The sequence below is a fragment of the Gopherus flavomarginatus genome, chromosome 6 (genome assembly GCF_025201925.1).
Source record: "Gopherus flavomarginatus isolate rGopFla2 chromosome 6, rGopFla2.mat.asm, whole genome shotgun sequence".
NCBI lineage: Eukaryota > Metazoa > Chordata > Testudines > Testudinidae > Gopherus > Gopherus flavomarginatus.
The window spans coordinates 80,587,124-80,607,357 of NC_066622.1; the positions used below are offsets into that span (position 1 = coordinate 80,587,124).

At 41.5% G+C, this 20,234-nt stretch overlaps 2 protein-coding genes and 1 long non-coding RNA gene across 7 annotated transcripts in view; 1 reads left to right on the forward strand and 2 right to left on the reverse strand.

Moving 5' to 3' along the window:
* LOC127054182 (L-threonine dehydratase catabolic TdcB-like) overlaps positions 1-19,968 on the forward strand; it is a 67,537-nt gene extending 47,569 nt beyond the window's left edge. For all 5 annotated transcript variants that reach the window (XM_050960172.1, XM_050960170.1, XM_050960171.1 and 2 more), the window contains 7 exons: positions 1,472-1,637; positions 3,749-3,845; positions 4,904-4,979; positions 6,598-6,723; positions 10,052-10,219; positions 11,306-11,363; positions 19,264-19,968. In XM_050960172.1, the coding sequence (XP_050816129.1) occupies positions 1,472-1,637; positions 3,749-3,845; positions 4,904-4,979; positions 6,598-6,723; positions 10,052-10,219; positions 11,306-11,363; positions 19,264-19,362 (790 nt within the window). In that variant the 3' untranslated portion in view covers positions 19,363-19,968. The remainder of the gene's footprint in view (positions 1-1,471; positions 1,638-3,748; positions 3,846-4,903; positions 4,980-6,597; positions 6,724-10,051; positions 10,220-11,305; positions 11,364-19,263) is intronic.
* The window catches only part of LOC127054338 (uncharacterized), a 788,041-nt gene that overhangs the window by 461,298 nt on the left and 306,509 nt on the right, over positions 1-20,234 (reverse strand). The window lies entirely within an intron of this gene.
* The window catches only part of TMEM254 (transmembrane protein 254), a 67,863-nt gene that overhangs the window by 12,347 nt on the left and 35,282 nt on the right, over positions 1-20,234 (reverse strand). The window lies entirely within an intron of this gene.

Below are 20,234 nucleotides of genomic sequence, written 5' to 3' on the forward strand. Positions count from 1 at the left end.
GCTTTACTTGTAAAATGATCCTATATAAAGGGGAAGGGAGATTGGAAGGTTATGGCCGTGGATTGGGGTTCAGTTCCCAGCTCCTCCACAGACTTCATGTGTGACATTGAGCAAGTGGGTTAATCTTACTCTGCCTCATCTGTAAAACTGAGATAATATTGATTCCTCCCCCGCAACCCATCTGTCTTGTCAATTAATATTGTAAATTGTTCAGGAAAGGGGACTGTCTTTCTCTGTGTAGGTAAAGCAGCAAGCACACTGGGGCCCTGAGCTCTGTTGAGGACTCTAGGTGTTACTATGATACAAATAATTAAACACAGCCCCTTGCACTAGAGATAAAATTAAGGGATGAATATGTTGGTAGAATGTAAAAAAATGAAATCACTGGTACAGTAACTCTGCTTGGTTTATTGATGTCAGAGTATGTAGAATGCACACACGTACTGAACAGGCACAGTTTCTGATTAATTTGTCATTCTGCAGGTTTAATTAAAAACCTGTTGTAACTTGAGAGCTGGCTGATTTAGAACCATCCAGCTCTGAAGTTACAACAGTCTTATGTTGTACCTTGCTGGCTGTGTGAACTCTTAATATGTTCATTAAACTCCCTGTAGCTGTAAGTGTTTTTCCAATGAATACTTAGGCAGACTAAATCCTCCTCTTATCCTTCATGGAGGTCTTCCAAAGGGGTGTTAAGGTATCAGATTTTGGCCCTGGATTGTGGAAAGTTTTGTGCTCTACTGATCTGGTCTGTATCTATGTGACTACGTAAACACAGTGCTTCCCTTTCCTGTAAATTCCCACTATAGTGCACTAAATCACACTCAAGAGAACAGAGATCGCTACACCTACACTAGATTCCTTCTCACTGCTTACAGTTTTGACTGGAGGATATTAGAACTCATGCAGCTTAAGGAAGTGATAGCAACAGAAATGGGAGTCCTCTCCTTGCCAGCAATGCCAATGGAGAATTCACCTGATCATAATTATAGTCGCCTGAGAGCTAGCAGGATAGGCTTTCTAGGGGCAGAAAGTTCAGCCTATTCGTCGAGCAAAGCACAGCTTGTCACTTTAATACTGACTCACCTGGATGAACTCCATTAGCCCTGTCACACTCAGATGGATTGCACACAGTAAAGTGGCTTAGAGATCTTGAAACATTTGCTGACCTGGCTGAAACTGCTGAACTTGCATCTGTTTCTTCTCATGGGATTATTTTGCTCCATGTTGCCTTTCAATGTAATGTTGTTCTAGAAAATGTCAGGATTGCTAAGGTTCATTGCAGCAATATCTATAGCTGCAATGTATGTGAGGATCTGACCAGTAGCAGGAAGTATTTGCAATGCCTCCTGCAAATTCTAACACTATATATATCCATATGCAGTTTTCCTGATAAACTATAGCTTCACAATAGTGAACTGCTAACAGGTCCCAACTCTGCAATGACTTGGTTTTTTTTCTTTTCCCCTAGGGAGGACAGTGCTATATACCTGTCAGGGCTGGGTACCATGGGATTGGAGATATATGAACAAGTGCCAAAGCTGGATGCAGTTATTTTTCCTGCAGGAGGCCACTGTGGATTGCTAGCAGGATCAGCTGCTGCCCTCAAACATCTCAACCCACACATTGCTGTAATTGTAAGTTGTTTTCACCTTTCAATTGTGTATTTTGAGAGACTTATCCTCCGATCTCTCAGGCTTCAGAAAGGTTCTGTATTCTACTAAAGTACTGGGAATGAGTCTGTGTACACTATAGTCCAAGGTTATTGGTTCCCATGGTCATCCTCCATGAGAACTCTATTTTAGAATTTGGGCAGCCTGCTTTGTTTCTTGTTTTAATTGTTTAGGGTTTTGTTAACTATGTAGGAACCCTTTTTTTAAAGCAAATAAGACCAAACTCTCCACATCTAAAGTTTTTACTGACCTGTTTTGGGGCTGTTTAATGGTTTTAAGAGTGTTTATTTAGCTTGTTTGAAACCTGTGTGATCTTATTAAAAGTCTTTCTTTAGTTGCCTCCAAGTCTTTGGACACTGTAGAAGTCTTATTTGAAAGACCTTCAACTAGATAGTTCCCCAAAATAGAATGGAGATTACTTAATCTTTCCTCCTGGAAGGAGCAACTTATTCAGGTTAAAACTGAGGTCTCTGTGGATTATTGTGAAAATTTGTCCATAAAATAAAACATTCATCCCAAATTATACACAGAATAACCCCTTCTGGCTCTTAGTGTAGAAATTTCAGGTAGCAGCTGTTGAAATTGTAAGTGGTGGGATACAGCAGACAACATATTTCTGGATGATGCAAGGTTGCTTGACATTGCAAGGTCGAATGACTTTAGCCACCCACAAATGTATAATAGCTCTAAAAAATACTACCTGGAGGGTTCCTAAAGATGGACACCAAACTAAACTTAAATGCAAACACCTCTGAATTTTAAGAAATTGGAATCAAGAGCCAAATTTTTAGGCTCTAGTCCATCTCTGCATATTGGTCATGGTGATGATTATTCATGATAAATTAGATTTATATATTAAAAACATTGAATAAGACTTGAGGTCTTTGGTCATGTTTTACTCAATCTTGGGCGTTTACCTGGATATAGAACTCTGAACTTGGCCCAAGGGAAAAACAAACCTATACTGAATATAATGGAAACTGGTATGAATCATTGATGAGACCAAAATCTCCAGAGGACCATAGTACTCAAGGCTGGAAATGTATGATAATATTGATGCTATTCCATTATTCCCCATCCCTGGACAAAAGGCTTAAGCCCTACTTAAGTGGCATGTGGGCCTTGTGCTCTCCCTGTGCATCAGGGTGAAATTCACCCTGTTTTTGTATGTATCTTATTTTTTCCTCATTTTGATGTAAAGCCTGCAGAAAATGAGGTGATGCCTGTTGATTAAGATAACTGGTGCCAGTGTGTTTTATTCTTAGGGAGAGATGTAATAGTCCAATGATTTAATTGTCCTTTCTTTCTATGACACAAAGGAACTGTTGGATTAAAAATACATTTTTATTTATTTATTGCTTGCTCCCGTTACAGTAGAACTTGATGTTGTTTAAAAGGAATCTTTTATGATCAGGTGACAAGTTAAAAGGAACAATTCAGACTCCTTTTATGAGCTTATTCTCTCATGCCTAAAGTGATGAGAGATTTAATTTGATCTATTTGGAAGAGTTTAGCGACTGAGAAATCATAGCAGGATCACTGTCAAGGTAAAATCATAAATTAAAATCAACATACCACCTTATCCAGTTAAAATAATGCCCTAGACTACTGAAAGGTTTTTTGTGATATAAACAAATGGTGAATATTCAACTAAAAGCAAAGTTATAACTCGTCCGCCATCTCGTGTCAGTAGGATTAGACTAGTCAATTTCACTTTGTTTTGTACCAGTAAATGCTTCTATGTTTTGGTTCCCCATGTAGGGAAATGGTTTTGATCCTTTTGAAATTCATGCAAACATTTCTGTTCACTTTTATTTTTAACCAATTCCCATTTCCCCCCCCCTCCTTTTTTTCTTTAGAAAACCTAAACCATCTGTTTGGTAAAGGCCAAAATTTATCTTTAGTACGAGGGAGCAGCTAAAATTTGATTGGCAAAAGGGGTTCATAATGGTTGCTAATCATGATAACAAACTTTGCCCACACTTCTTACAGAATTGGTTTCCTTGGTGTTAGTAGTTCCTGTTGTAACTTGATCTGCATAGTAGTAGTTACAGATTTTTTTCCTCCTTTCCTAGGGTGTTGAATCGGAGAGTTTCCCTGTGTTACAACAATCATTAAAGATAGGCCATCCTATTGAAGACGAGGCCTGTAGCATCCATCAGTTTTATAGAGGTAAAAGTATGAAATCAGACAATAAATGTTGTTATGGATTTCTACAATCTGTGAATCTTCTTTTCCAGTTGATCCACATCAAGTCTAACTGAAGTGAAATGTCTCATTTGAAATGTCATGGTTTAATAAATGCTGCTAATAGCAAACCACAGAGCTGGACTTTACAACATGGATGCAATAATAAGACTTCCAGATCCCACATTTTGATACACAAAAGAACACTTAGGGACATAAATGTATTTATTTAGGGCCACATTTTGCCAGTTGTATCACAACTAGTAGTACCTTATTACACTGAAATCAATGGAATAGCTTGCAAAGTAAGACATTAATCAACATAGGGTGGCAGAATACAGTGATTATTTACTTAGATGTATAAAACAACTAGGCAGCAGCATTTGGAAACGAGGTTCCCAGTTTTGGGGTTTTGTCATTTAATTTTCAGAGAAACCTGCGTATTTAAACAAACCCCCCTGTTTTAGCTGATATTTTTTCAGAGCATCTCCTGTATTTAAGCTCAATGAGCGTTAAAGGTCAGCACCTCTGAAAATACAGCTGTGTGAGCATAAAAAATCTCCACTTCCTTCTTAACAATCTCTCCCTCCCAACCCACGCACTATCTCATATCCTCCACTTAATTGAACTAGAGATAACAAAACCAAACTTCTTACTATTGTTAATAATCCCTCCTACTCTATACTCTCATTTTTTTAACCACCTCACTTAGCCACTATGCCTCACAAACTTGATGTCCCTTTCAACTCCTCATATTATGTAATTCAGGTGCTGTTGCACATTGAGAACCACATAATCACTGGGTCATTGGAGTCAATGGAACTTGGCAGGCCTTGGGGCCTCTTATGTGTCTCATGTTGGCAAACTACTTCTATCTGAATACATAAATAACAGGTAATTAATATATTTTTAAAACTGCATAATGGCAATATGCTGTGTTTATTTTATTTCCGGGAAAGAAAAAAAAAAACCCAGGGCTCTAGGCAAGTTTGGACATCACTAAATAGCCAGCTTCACTTTTGATGTGTTGCTTAAATCTGCAGATGTGAGTGGACCTTGCTTTGGTACCAGTTCTTTGCAGTTGACTGAGAAGCTTGTAGACAAGGTTGTTACCGTGAGGTAGGTGAAGAAGGACAATGTAGTGAATGATGTTGACTTGAATGGATATTTGTAAAATGAAATACTGTTGTACGTTAGAGAGGGGCTATATAGGCTCCTCCCTGAGGGCCTGATCAATCCTGACTTCCATTGAATTCCATGGCTTATCGATTTTTCAGTGGAAGTTTCAACTGCTTGGGACTGCAGGATCAAGCTCTGAGGTCCTGAGTGAACTCTTTGAAGTCAGGAACAGTTTTTCTATTGATTTTTCTATAGCTCTTAAATGGGGAGATAATCTCTGACTAAGTAGCATTTACCTTCCCATCTGCTTTGGCATTCATTTGACTGTATGGCCTTCAGCTGTATTTCATACCAACTGTATCCCAAGTACTTTCAGGGTCATAAATAATATTTACGCAGTTACCTCTTTCCCATTTTAAAATATATATCTAGACACAGAAGCAAAGGAGAGAAGTGTTTTTCAGGTGAGATTTAGAATGGGGAGAGACAGGTAATGGAATAAAGGGAGGCTCTTCCAGATAACAGGCATTGTTGGATGACTGTATGGAATTGTAGCTGACGTTTAGATGATGATGCAGTGCTATTTAACCTAATATATGATCAACCCATGGAAGAAATGTAAGCCAGATCCATAACTGGGGTAAACTGGCCAGCTGAGGATCAACCCCTATGCCTTTTTTGGGGCAACTATGCTTGCACTATCTACCTTGAGCTAGTGCAGGTTCTCTTAGTGACAGCTGGATGAATAGTGGGGAAAATTATTCCTGGATGTTTAAGATAATCAAGATTCAGCCATGTTCATGAACCATTTATGTTCATTTTCTATGAACGTTCAAGCCCTCCAAATTTAGCAGTGTGATTATTGACAAAAATTGAACATGACGCTCAGGTGACTTTTGAATTGTATATTCTACTGTAAAATACACAATTCTGTGAGGGTTATATAATCACCCAAACAGAAACAATGCCAAGTGACTTTTGTATATAAGTAACATAACATAAATTGCAAATATTAATAATAATCTGAAGGCCAAGATTTGGGTGTTAATGAAATTCATGAATAACACAGAAAAGAGAATATTGGTGGGAAAATGGCAAAATGCGCGTGTACACATAAAACCTTTTATCCAAATATCAGATGCTATAAACAAGCCCTTTCTTACAATTCTTATTGACATGTTTGGTCCCAGGGTAGCAAAAGGGTTACCGCATGTGAGTAAGGACTTCACCCATTAGTTAAATTTGGTCACCTTCATGGTGTGGGAACAGCCCTTTAACAACATACAGCAATTCTATACAACAGTGCAGGACAACCAGTGGAAAACAACTTACCCAAGTCAAACAGCAGGAGCAATTTAGGTAGGTGGGATGTACATATCCAACCGGGTATTTAGCCAGAATGCTGAGGCTAAAGCCTCTACTCTTGCAAAAAACAGCATGTGGTCAAGACCTATTTTCACAGCTAGCAGTACAGTTTCCCATAATGCTATAGTCCTAAATAAACCCACCAAGGACCAAAGGAATCCCTTAATACATAAATATCTTGTCTCGTCCCATTAATTCTTTTAAATTCACTCTATATTTCATTCAGTTTTGACACAGTTCCTTTTGCCTTCAGGGAAGAGGACATTCTAATTTCCATGCTGCAGTTGCTGGAGTTTGAGAGAGCCATGGTGGATGCAGAAGGGGCTATTGGACTTGCAGCCTTAATTGCTGGGAAGCTGCCAGAGTTAAAGAGTAAAAGGTGCGGCATCTATAAACCAGCTATTGCAAACAGAGATTACCAAGGAAGTCACATGAAAGAGAGTGAGTGCACACTCTACTTCTCAGACAGAAAGGGGTCTCTTATTCTCCTTTATTCTGAATGTTGAGGCACCCACTACTGTCAGTTGGACGCTGCACTAGGGATAACTTGCTGAAATAGAGAGGGAAAGAGGGCCAGACCTTCAGCTGAAATTCTCCGTAACCAGGGGCAAAAGTAACTTAAAAGTCTTATCAGTACAGGGGCCTGGCTCCAGGCCCCCACAAGAGGAGGGGCCTCAGGTGGAAGGGACAGGGCTGGGGGTCAGCTTCCTCCAGCCAGCCCTTCAGCACGGCCAGGCCTGCACCACCCAGGGCTCCAGCAGTGATTTAAAAGGGCCTGGGGCTCTGGCCACTGCTGCGATGGCAGCAGCTGGGAGCCCCAGGCCCTTTTAAATCACTGGGCCCTGGGGCAACTCCCCTTTTGCCACCTCCCACAGCCTGGGGGGAGGCAAAAGGGGCAGCAACATTAAAGCGCAGTCGGCTGCATATGGGCCCATTCCGATGGCCATTTCTTACCAGTATGCTAGCCCAACGCGGCCCACTTTCACCTCTGTCCGTAACAATCAATGCAGTGAAACAAATTGATCCAAAGGGTACAATTCTGCAAGATGTTGAGCACTCTGGCCCCAACGTCAATCAGTGAGATTCGACATGTGTTTTAAAAATGAGCATGTGTGTAAATGCTGCCTTGGATCTGGGTCAGGATGTTCAACACCTTGCAGGGCTGAGCCCAAGCTCATGGTGGAGCCCATAACATGTGTGGATTATTTCAGTTTTGGTTTTTTATTGTGTGGGATCTCCTCTGGACAAAACTTCTGTCTTTGGTCACTTTGTAGGCTCAACAAGAGAATTATCGGCTGAGTGAAGCAGCCTAGCATACCTTGTACTATACTAGCAATTAAATTACGGAGTAGCGCCTAGAAAAGATGAAGTGCAATAAACTCAAATAGAGTGAGACTGTAGTGAAAGAGAAGAAGCCTGGAATTGGGAGTGAGGAGATCTGAGTTCTGTTTCTTTAGCAGTGCCATAGACTAATGTGTGACTTCAAACAAATCACTTAGATTTCAATAGAGGTAGGCGCTTAAATATGATTGAGGATCTGGCCCTTAACCTCTCTGTGGTCAGTCTGCAGAACTATGATGAGATGTAATCATAGATTATTAGAGTTGGAAGGGACCTTAAGAGATCATCTAGTCCAACCCCCTGCTCAAAGCAGGACCAATCCCCAAATGGCCTCCTCAAGGATTGAACTCACAACCCTGGGTTTAAGCAGGCCAATGCTCAAACCACTGAGCTATCCCTCCCGCCTTTATGTAGCATCTTGAACACATCACCCAAATGTTGAATGGGCTTTTTCACTGTTACTGAAGTCCCTGACAGTGACTCTCAGAGGGGCAGTTCCACTGAGCTGGGCTTAATACCTCTTTGCGATTGCTAGATGGGGGTCTCTTAATAGTTATTGATTCATTTTACTTGACAACATCAGTTGGTATTTTGATGAGATCTGGGGAGTCTGGATATTCAGTCCCACAATTGCCTACAGAAAATACTGGACAATGGTCAGGCAACTAGGGTGTTGAGACCACTGCTTATCACAAGTACCAGTACTGGCTCGTTGTTACCTTGCACTCTTTGTTGTTCCTTAGATTGCAAAGAGCTCTTTAGGGCAGAGGCCTTCCCTTTTTGAACAGTGCCAAGCACAATAAGGCCCTGGACCACGTCTGGGGCTCCTAGGCACTACGTCAGTACAAATCATCATCCCAGTATTTTACTAAACAGAACTCTAAACTGTAACAACATTAAGACCTCTAAAGCCTTAACTAGCCCGGGACGAGCCTCACAAGCTACAACTATGCTACAAGGTAGGGGTGTGATTTCCCTGCTCATGTAGATGTACTTGTGCCAGTTCTCACTGAGCTGGCATGTAGGTGCAATAGCAGGGGTAGTGGCAGCGGAGGCACAGCTGAGCCATGCCCAGTACAAGCCTGCCTCAAACGAGTGAGTACCTACTCAGCGCAGCTCAGCCATGCTTCCACAGAAGCTACCTGCGCTACTGTGGCCAGCTGCTATTTATACTCATGCTCGCTTGATGAGAACTAGTGTGAGGATGTGTATGTGAGCAGGAAAATCACACCCTTAGCTCATAGGGAAGAGGTAGCCTGAGAGACCACCTCTCTCCCTATGACACTGCCACAGGTCTGATCAACAGAGGCACTGATATAATAGAGAGGGTGTGGCCGACTGTGTGTTCTCATAAGGGTCCTTGGGGCTCTGGAATGCCCTCCCAGCTCTGGACTGATAGATGCTCAGGATACACTACAGCTCTATGACCTTTGAAGAGCAGTGAGAAGTTTTCAAAATGAATGTGAGTATTGTTGTTTAATTATGAGCTGCTGCTTGATGTGTGATACCATAGTGATGAGCACCATAGAAATTCCCATGGGGAAATTGGTAATTCTGTCTTGAGAGAAGGGTTTGAATAGTGTGCAGTAAATAGGACCTGGGACTGCCCATTGAATGAGGAGAAAACAAAATATTGAATGGAAATAAATATATCCCCACTGAGCATATTCAGCACCTCTTGCTGTCTTGGTCTTACACCAATGCAACTCCACTGCTTATAACAGTAGAAGTGCTAATGTTGACACAGCACAGACATTTTTACTCCCATGTCCTCTATGGAGCATTGGCTCCTTTCTTTAGACAGGAGCAGGAAAAGGAGCACCTCTTGGAACGTCACTGGTGGAAAAACTCCAGACTGAGAGTTACTGAGCGAGCTCCCCTCCAAGGCAGGGATATAATGAATGTACACTTACATGATGCCTTTCATCTGGAAGCATCTCGCACTACTTTGGAAGGCGTGTACGTGGCATCTCTCACACCAAAGAAATGCAGCCACCTCCAGCAGCAGACAGCATTTACAACACCCTGTTTGGCCAGTATAGGCTCCAAGGGAAGAACATCTACATTGTCAACACCACTTCCTGGATCGTGTTTTTTCTCTTGTGAAGTCCCTCGTCCAAGTACTGACCGGACTCTGCCTTTAGCTAGTGAGAGCTGAGGTGATCGTGGCATGTGGTAATATGGAAGCATACGCCATCTGAAAAGTAATAGGAGAGGGCAGCTGCAGCAAAAGGCAAAAGTGGATATTGCATACTGTATCAATACAGTTACTGAAATATCTGCATTACTCTCTAGTATGACAATTCTACAGGAATGTCTTTGCATAAACAAGAAGGAAATAGTCCCTGTTTGCTCTTGTCTTTCAGAGTTGCAATCACTGTATGCAGTGGTAACTTGGAGCTACCTTTGATGAGGCAGTGCATAGATCGTGCCCTGACCCTTGACAGCAGAGTCTGCAAATTTTCCCTCCTTCTCTCTGATTGTCCAGGAGCTATTTCAAAGCTACTGGACATACTGACTCGGGAGGAAGTGAGGTAATTCAGAATCCTGTATTTATAGCCGGTATTACATTGTTGAGAAAATAGCACAATGGACTCAGTGTTTTTAAAGACTATTGCATGCTTATAAGTGACAGCTGAAGGCAAAGGGAGTAATCCAGTGGTTTACACAAATGACTAAAGTAACCCAGGGAATCTATGTATATAGCACTGTTGTAGCCTCTGTCAAAAACCTTTCCCTGTCACACGCGGAAGGAACATTGGTATGTGCCCTCCATAATACATCTACAACTATCCAGCTCTGGGTGGCTCATCAATGTTGAAATGTAGAATTTCATTGCTTCTAGTCATTGCAAGGCCTCTACTTTTATTAAAACAAATTTGAATTGCCTTCTGAGCCATATGGTGCTAGTTTCTCTCCTAGTCATTTTAATCTCTATATTAAATGCTTCTCAAAGCATGAAACCGTATAGAGTACAGGGCAAATCCTGCCTTCTGATGTAAATGCAAGTCCTGTGCACACATACAAAAGCTAAGTTTGGCCCTTAACCCTATAAATAAAATACATAGTTGTTAAAAGCAAAGGCATATCTATTGGTGAAGTGCTAACAAAACTTGCAGGCCAAATGACTCCGTGGGGGAGTACTTGGGAAATGAAAGGAGAAATGCAATGGAGAATTCAATTGGAAAAATCTCTTCAGGGTTAAACTTCTACAAGGTCTTTCAATGCTGTCTAATTTTAGCATATTATCTCTCTTCCTGGTTGCTCCCATCCAGCTCTTGCACTTTGGTCCAACTGTGCATATCCATTTGATTGCTGCTATAAATTTCCCAGATATGTGCTAACAATCCATTGATTTAAGTGCAATGGTAATAGGATGACAGTGGTGCAGCAGATGTCATGAAGGGCCAGTAGCTACGGGACTAAAAGCATTTTAGGGATGTGAACAGCCTCTGCTATGACTCAATATTTATTTCAGCATATGAATAAGGTTTGAAGTACATCACCCTTCTTTCCTCCAATGATACCTGCATGAATTTTATTGTCAAATGCTTTCTGTAAGTGTTTGAGCAATGACAAGGATTTGCCCTGCTCTTTAATTTATTCTTGATTTGTTCTAGGGTGCTGGACATCAAACAAGAACACATGTTTGTGATATCTGATCTCTTCACTATTAAGGTAAGGGGGGGAATGCAGTTTGTCACTTCAGCAGTACTGTCCTCTCACAAACTTGGCTGTAATTGTAATTATAGAGAAGTTAGGACTCTTCTGCCTTCATGTATCTTCACATAATCATGTGGATTGATAAGGCATTGTAATGCCACCCAGCAGAAAATATAGACTTTGGAAGCAGGATGTTAGATAATCCAGTAGTACTGTGTGTCATAGGGCAACTTAATCACTGTGTTCTTAACAGGCATATAAATAATCCACGAGTAGCTTCTCCTATCACTGAAATGCAGACAGTTCTGGGTGAAATACTGAAGCTATTGGTACTGCAGAGCTACATTGTATATAACATTTCTGGACTGGAACTGATGAGCAAGAGCATGCAGCTGAACTTTCAGGAGGAATCTATGTAGTTTGAATGTTCCTACCCAAACTTGAACTAGGCCAAGACCCCCTGTATAGCTAACACTGCTATTCTTAGGCCAAGTGTTATGGAATCTTTGATCAGAGGTGGGACCTCAGTTCTGCACTAATTTTCCTGTTTTTGGCTTGCTGGCAGTTCTGAAAAATAAATCAATGGAACAGTCTGTTCTAGATGAACTGAAAATGTTGGCCAATTGAAAAAATTCCATTTCTGATCAAACATTTAATTTGACCTGAAGGTTTTGTTCTGGGTATTTTTAAAGGGCACAAAATGGCCAGAGAATGTGGTGGTAACGGTGCCACTCTCTTCATTATTATTTTTTAACCTAGTGGTTATAGGGGATGTGGCAGACGAGAGTTTAGTTTTTCCCCTTTGCTTGATGGGGAAAAGGGTTTTGAAAAGGAGTCTCCTACATATCAGGAAAGCGCCCTAGCCCCGGGGCTATGGGATAGTCTCAATCTCTTCTTTCAGAGTAGCAGCCATGTAAGTCTGTATCCGCAAAAAGCACAGGAGTAGTTGTGGCACCTTAGAGACTAACGAATTTATTTCAGCATAAGCTTTCGTGGGCTACAGCTCACTTCTTCAGATGCATACAGAGAACATGAAAAGGTGAAAGTATGTATACTTTCACTTTTTTTCATGTTCTCTGTATGTATAAATATCTTCTGTCTATGTGTTCCATTCTATGCATCTCAATCTCTTCTCTTGAAGCTATTCCACTTTGTATAAAAAAAGAGTTATTGGAGCAGGGACTTGACTGCAGGTATTCCACATCCTAGATGAGTCCTCTCACCACCAGGCTGTAGAGTCATTCTTACTCATTCCTTGCCTCAATCATTATTCACTGTCACACACAATTGAATGATGTGACTGAAATCAATGGGATACGTTTGATCTGAGCTCTAGGAGCCTTAGGTACTTTTGAAATTTTTTACTCTTCAATTGGACAATATGGAGTCATCTTTAAAGCCCCTCCTATTTTTATGTTTTATATTTTTTAAACTGAAAGCTGGATTTTGCTGCTCTTGGAACTCGAGGTTTCTCAATTAGCTTTTCATGAAATAGTGCTTACCACTTATTTATGTTGCCAAATAAGTTGTACTAGATCATCTTTCCTAGTTTCTTGGCAGAAAATGCTACAAGAGTTTTTGTGTCTATTGCAACCTTTTCTATGGGGCTAGTGCATCAGAATATTGAAACCAAATATACTCTCTGACCAAAAAAAGTGTGCCATTGCTCATGTCTGCTTTCAAACATGATCTATTCTCATAGGCTTTCCATTCCAGTAGACTCTCAGTTGTACTGCAACAAGATTTGGATGCCTGTCTAATCTAAAGGTCAAAGCGTTTCACAAACTGAATGATCCTGATGATGATTTTTAACAGTACTGGAAGGGGCTGGAATACGTTTGTGATACAATTAGAGATAAACCTGAGCTGCAAAGTTGGGATCCAGACCAAAATATCCCAAAATGTTTTGAGGGTTTTTTTTTAATCCAATGCATTAAAGTTAATCCTCAAATTTAGTAGTTCTGGATTTTTTTCCTTTGTAGCACTCAACGCCAAAACTTTTGTTTTAAGGTTCTAACTGTAAATTCTCAGAAGTCAAAAAGTAAAAGTTAGGTTTTCATAGCAACATTAATTCACCCACATTGCACATACTTTGTATTTCTTTTCTTCCTGTGTTGCTCCTGCTTCAGCAAAGCACTCTAAACATGTGCTTAAATCCCCAATCCCACAAGGATTTACCTTTTTTCAATGTGATTGTGCTGAAGAAAATAAGCAGGATTGAAAAGGGGGACAACAAATCTCCTTACTCTTTTGCTGATGATGATGTGGCTTCATGAGGTTCAGCAATTACTTGATGAGATGACCTATGAAATGGGATTGGCTGCTTGTGTTTTTTAGAATGTGCAAGAACATCTTCTGATTTGCACCTCTGATTTAGATGGTCTGTACTAGTGAGATTTTTGTCTTGCAGTAGATTACAGATCATTGATCTGGCAGCAACAGCAGCGTCACCAAGAGCCAGGTCATGTTGAAGTTGGTAGTTTTGAAAAACAAGATTTTTCACCTGTTAATAATCTTTGGCAGGTTAGAAACAACTAGGAACGGGCAATTCCCTGAAGGTATTTTTTCTTTATGTTCACCTCATGTTTACAGAATTTGTTTATAGAGGATGGTAGTGAGCTATTTTTTGTGAGTTTGTTGCAAACATGGATTCTAGACCTGAAAGACTATCCCATTCCTCAGACCCCTCTCTGCCATTCCTTCCCTTCTATGCACGAGGGCCACAGATCTCTTCTGAGAGCTGAAAATCCTAGTCCCTCTCCCTTCTCTGGTATTTCAGAGTTAGGTGCCTAGATGCTTTTGAGGAGCTGGGTCCAGGTGACCACTTTGGGACTCAGAGAGGGAGAAGGGAATGTTTTCCCCACTGTTCCTAGCCTAGGTTCCACATTGGACAGCAAAGTGTGTGTCTGTGGGTCTATAAAATTCAGTGGCAGCTTGGGGAAGGAGATCCAGGGCAGAAGAGAATGGTCCGTGACAACATAGAACTACAGTAAGAAATATGCAAAATCTTAAAGCCTCATGATTGTGTAGGCAGCAAAATTGTAGTAACGTCAATGAGTGGAAACTATTAACATGCTTCCTCCAGCTGATTTGATTGCTCCATTTTTGATATGGTGGGGTGAGCTATTGAAATGATTAAACAAGGCAAATATCCACCTAGTTTCCAAAGGAATGCGTTTGATCTCTTTGGGTGCTAACATACTGGCATGACCTGCTTCACACTTGATGCAGTTTGGAACATCTTACAGGTTCTAAATATATAAAAATATACTCTTACCAAATCATTTAAAAAATCTAGCAATCCCCTCCTGTTTGTGTTGACATTGAAGAAAGATGGACAATCAGCAATAGCAAGCTGAAGTCTGGGTCAGACCCAGGGGAGAAATGGGCCTGCATTACTGGGGGCTTATAGACTGGGTAGAGGTGGGTGTGTCTGTGCTTTGGAAGATATCTCCTAGTCAGAGGGCAAAGTACTGCTTCCCTGATCAGCTGGTGGTTGCTTTTCACAGCTGCTTCCTTTTCTAAATCAGTCTAACTCACTGAGGGCTAGATTCAGATCCCCTTAGGCTGAATACTGCTGTCCACCAAGAGTAGCCCTGTGGAAGTAAATGGACTATTTGTGGCACAAGCTACTATTCAGTTTGGGTAAGCATTGCAATCTAGTCCTGAGTTTCTCTCCTCCCAACTATTTCCCCGTATCCAACATTGAGCAGTTTCTTGGGTGAGTTGCTGCTTCCTCCTCCTCCTCCTCCTCCTCCTCCTCTCCAATCTCCTAGCAATCGAGGAGCAGACTCTTCTTTAGCATGACTGAAAGTCAGTCAGCGGGTGAAGAACTTTAGAAGGGCTGTGGCTTTCCGTCGGTAGCTTGCTTCATGGATCAGTCAGGGCAAAGAAGGGGGTCCGTGTTCAGAGGGAGTGATTTACAGTGGTGGGGATAAGCAGTTTGCCAGTAAGCCTAAGCATGTGCTGAAGGGTGAGAGAGGGGGAGGTCTTAGAGGGAGAATATGATTGAGTCAGGCTCAAGATCTTGTTCTTTACCATCAAGATGCTCGATGGCCAGGGCTTGGCATATTCAGAAACAGCCTAACACTCTAAGATGGAGTGTGGTCAACAACTTGGCTTCTTGGGCACAATGGAATGTGCCATAAAGGTAAAGTTCCTCTGTGTGGGAAACAGACGTTCTGAGGAGCTGGTCCAAGACTATGGAACAAACTGCTGCAGGAACTAAGGATGATCATGAATCTCCCCACGTTCCACTCTAAGTGCATTTCTCTAACCCACCTTCTCCAATACAAACACAGAGCAGCACGCGTGTATAAAAGAAAACCCTTCCAAGCCAAAGCACTGCCCTGCACACACAATTCTCCACTTGGGAAGAAGATAACGGACTGGTACAAGAGTAGCAGGGATGACTTAACAATATCCAATGCATGTGGTGAATTCCACTAACTAGAGGCACAGATGTCCCCACCAGCCCATTCTCCTTCAATTGACACTGGATTTATGTACTTAAAAATGTGGCTGTAATTAACAGGCTGTGCATGATCCCACTTACCCAAGGAAAACAATGTTATAGTTAAACTTTTATGATACAAGTATCAGAGGGTAGCCGTGTTAGTCTGGATCTGTAAAAGCAGCAAAGAATCCTGTGGCACCTTATAGACTAACAGACGTTTTGGAGCATGAGCTTTCGTGGGTGAATACCCACTTCCTCAGATGCATGTAATGGAAATATCCAGGGGCAGGTATATATATGTGTGCTAGCAAGCAAGCTAGAGATAACGAGGTCAGTTCAATCAGGGAGGATGAGGCCCTGTTCTAGCAGTTGAGGTGTGAAAACCAAGAGAGGAGAAACTGGTTCTGTAATTGGCAAGCCATTCACAGTCTTTGTTCAATCCTGAGCTGATGGTGTCGAATTTGCAGATGAACTGAAGCTCAGCAGTTTCTCTTTGAAGTCTGGTCCTGAAGTTTTTTTGCTGCAGGATGGCCACCTTAAGGTCTGCTATAGTGTGGCCAGGGAGGTTGAAGTGCTCTCCTACAGGTTTTAGTATATTGCCATTCCTAATGTCTGATTTGTGTCCATTTATCCTTTTCCGTAGAGACTGTCCAGTTTGGCCGATGTACATAGCAGAGGGGCATTGCTGGCATATGATGGCGTATATTACATTGGTGGATGTGCAGGTGAATGAACCAGTGATGGTGTGGCTGATCTGGTTAGGTCCTGTGATGGTGTCGCTGGTGTAGATATGTGGGCAGAGTTGGCATCGAGGTTTTCACACCTCAACTGCTAGAACAGGGCCTCATCCTCCCTGATTGAACTGACCTCGTTATCTCTAGCTTGCTTGCTAGCACACATATATATACCTGCCCCTGGATATTTCCATTACATGCATCTGAGGAAGTGGGTATTCACCCACGAAAGCTCATGCTCCAAAACGTCTGTTAGTCTATAAGGTGCCACAGGATTCTTTGCTGCTTTTATGATACAGAAGATACTACTGAGAGTGAAATCTATTCCATGCACATCCGTAATACTCCTCTAGTCTAGGTGCATATTTCTCCCAAATAGATATGTCATGAGTCTCATAGACCATGTACTGGAGCAAAAAAGGCAGCAAGTAAACAACATCGAAGTAATACAATACTGAAGGAAAATGTAATTTTTAACTCCGGACTACTCAAGGCTTTGCTACAGATCCATAGCTTGTCAGCATATGGATGATCAGAATCCTGCTTGGCTCCAGGAAGAAAAAAAAAAGTTTGGCCTCCTCTGGTTTCTTGTGAACACTGTCCTCCTCACAAAAACCATAACACAAACCGACAGGACTGGCAAACTCATCAGAGCACCAGGAGTAGAAGGTCTACACTGATGGCAGTTTAGCACAGAGGGTTCTAGCAGCACTTCTTCATAGTGTCCTGAGTTCTGTTTAGTTTTCTGTCCATCCAACTTTCACAGGAATTAATTCAGCCAAACGTGGAAGCTAATAATAATAATAGACTATAGATGCTACTTTGCCAATCAATCTCTCTCTGCTTTTCTGGCAGCAAAATGTTAAGTCACCTGTTGCTCCCCATCATGCAGCAGGTGCTGGGAGGGATGGGGAGGAGTTGATCAGCGGGGCCTGTGGACCCCCTGGAGTGCCCTTATGGACCCCAGTTTGAAAAACGCTGCTCTAAAAAAACCCTCCATCTCCAGTTACTTGTAGGCCTGTTGTATGTTCTAAAGGGGAAAAATAATAAAGCAATCTTCAGACTGAGGCACATAGTTGTGGGTAATAAATCATGCTTCATTTCATGGCTTTTCATAGATTCCATGGCCAGAAGGGACCATTGTGCTCATCTAGTCTAGCAGGCCACAGAACTTCTTCAAAATAATTCCTAGATCATGTTCGTTAGTGGGAAGCCATAATCAATAAAAATGAGCTCAGGGCCACTTGGCACAGACTATAGCTGGGTTTTGGGGTGTCTCACCATTCAAATGGCTTTTTTCAGTGTTTTATTTTTTATTTTAAACTTTATGCTGGGGAAGTATGAAATGCTCAAGGGTCTGATTTTCGGAATTTCACTGTGAGCATTTTTCAGATGATAGGCTGAAAGATAATGTTTTTAGTCTCCCTGCATCCTTGAAAGTATCTATTTCTTATAGCTGTAATATAAAAAGCTGTACTTTTTGCGTAGTCACTGGTGACTGAGAGTAATCAATAAACCCCTGAAGGTCCTCTAAAAATGGCTACATCCAAAATGTAACATATATTAACCACATCTCTTCTGGAATAGCAGAGAGATTTTTTCCCCTAAACTGCTATGTGCCAGTGAGAGGACTTCTCCATTAGGTTAAATTGCGCAGTGTTGTGCAGCATCTTACAAGCTATGCAAGCTAGTTCTATACAGTACATTGTAAAAGGTAGTTGGTGCTCTTCATGACAGCATGGGCCATAAAAGAATGAACTATATTCGGTGGTTTTGATTTCAGTTTCCCAGCCAAGCCTCACCTTCCACAAAGTTTAGAGGGAGGTGGAATTAAAATCAGTATTAAACTGGAGCAGAAAGATTTCAGGATGCTTGTACAGGATTGACAGGATCTCGTGACAGCATAGATGTGAGTGGCTGGACAAGATGAGTGAGATGAGAGTTGAAAATGACACTGAGGTTATGAGCTTGGGTGACTGGGAAAATAGGAGAATTGTTAACATACTGGTGGAAGTGGGGGGGGAGAGTGGGAGGGAAAATGTGGAGTTTGGTTTAGCCATGTTAATTTGAATTAGTAGCAGAATGTCCAGCAGAGATACCAAGAGATGTAGGACTGAGTGGAGGACTGGAGACATGGTAACAAACCATGTAAGCAGGTGAAGTCACTCAAGGTAGTGTAGAGAGAATATTGGGTTGAGGATAGATCCCTAAAGGATGCTGAGAAAAGCAGGAGAGAGGAGAAGGGGTGTCCAGTGGAGATAGTGAAGGAGCCATGATAGTACAGAATCATGGAAACTTAGAGAAGTAAGCATCGAAGAGGAGCGAGGAAGAAGCCAAGTTGATAGGCAAATCATGGGAATGAGAACAGAACAGAGATTCATCCAGAAGGTGGTAATGGGTGATTTCATGGCAGTTTACTGGAAAGGGCAGAGTCAGAAGAGAGGAAGTCAATGCCTGTGGAGTAGCCTGTAGTCAAAAATTTTGGAGGTAAAGGGGAGATGGGTTGGGGAGACAGGTGGGACCAAGGGAGGACTTCAACATTCTGTTTCTGAGGACTGGAGAAAGTTATAGCATTGCTATAAGATAGGGAGTGCAGGGTCCAGAAGCTTTCAACTTAGATTGATCATCTAGCCTTTATGAATGCATTTTATGGCTTAGTTGGAAATACCATTGTGGTCTGAGAATGTTGTCATCAGTTCAAGAATGTTCCTAATTCTTTTCCCAGGTCACCTGCATTATAGAGACTAGAGACAAAATCCACACGGCACATCTCAGAAATGCTCTCCTGGAACGCTACCCGACAATGATGTGGACGGAACGGTGATGAGCAAAGCGCAATGGAAAATGCTGAGGTTCTTTAACCAACACATTATGGAAAGCTAAACTTGAGGCACCAATAACAAAATATGCATAAATCTTTCCAAACTGAACAGTTAGCAAATAGCTACAGAATCAATTGATTTATTGATTTGCTCGCAATAAAGTGACTGTCCTTTTGAAATCAAGTAGAACTTGAAGCATTAGATTAGCTCAGGAGAGCTTGATAGCCTCTGCTTGTGTTGGAATTCATTACTAAGTTATCAAGTGGCTGTTTGGATTTTGACTGGGATGTAGAATCCTGGCGTGTTCAATAAGTAAATAGCAAGAGGACATTTTTCTTTAGTTCATAATGCAGCTTTCTTATCGCTCTTCAGATTTTGGTGCCCGCTGCTTTAGTAAGCAATGCATCCTCCTTCTGCTGGCTTTTCACATATTACTACTATGCTCACTTTGTTTTCCAAGCCAGAGGCAGCACTTCATCTGCTGAGTCTGCCTTGGCAGTTATACAGGTGAATTTATGTCTGCACAAAATACTTTCACTTTCAGGGGTGGGAGGAAGAAGGGGAAAGGCTAATAACACACATTAAAGAGACTTTGTTGAAAAGGAAAACACCAGTTTGCATTTTTCCTATGAGAAGATGATCATGTTTGTATGGATGTGGCTCCTAAAAATGTTGTGATTATAAAAGGCTGTTTTAATGTGATTAGACCACGCATCAAACAGGAACAAAGCGTTTCTTCTATCCTATGGGAATTTACCACAACAAATATATAAAATGTTTGTTTCACCTAGGAGAGTATATTTCCCCCTCCATAACCTCTGCACTTGAATTTTGTGCTTAGAAGTCAAATGCTCATCTTAATCTGCTCAAAACA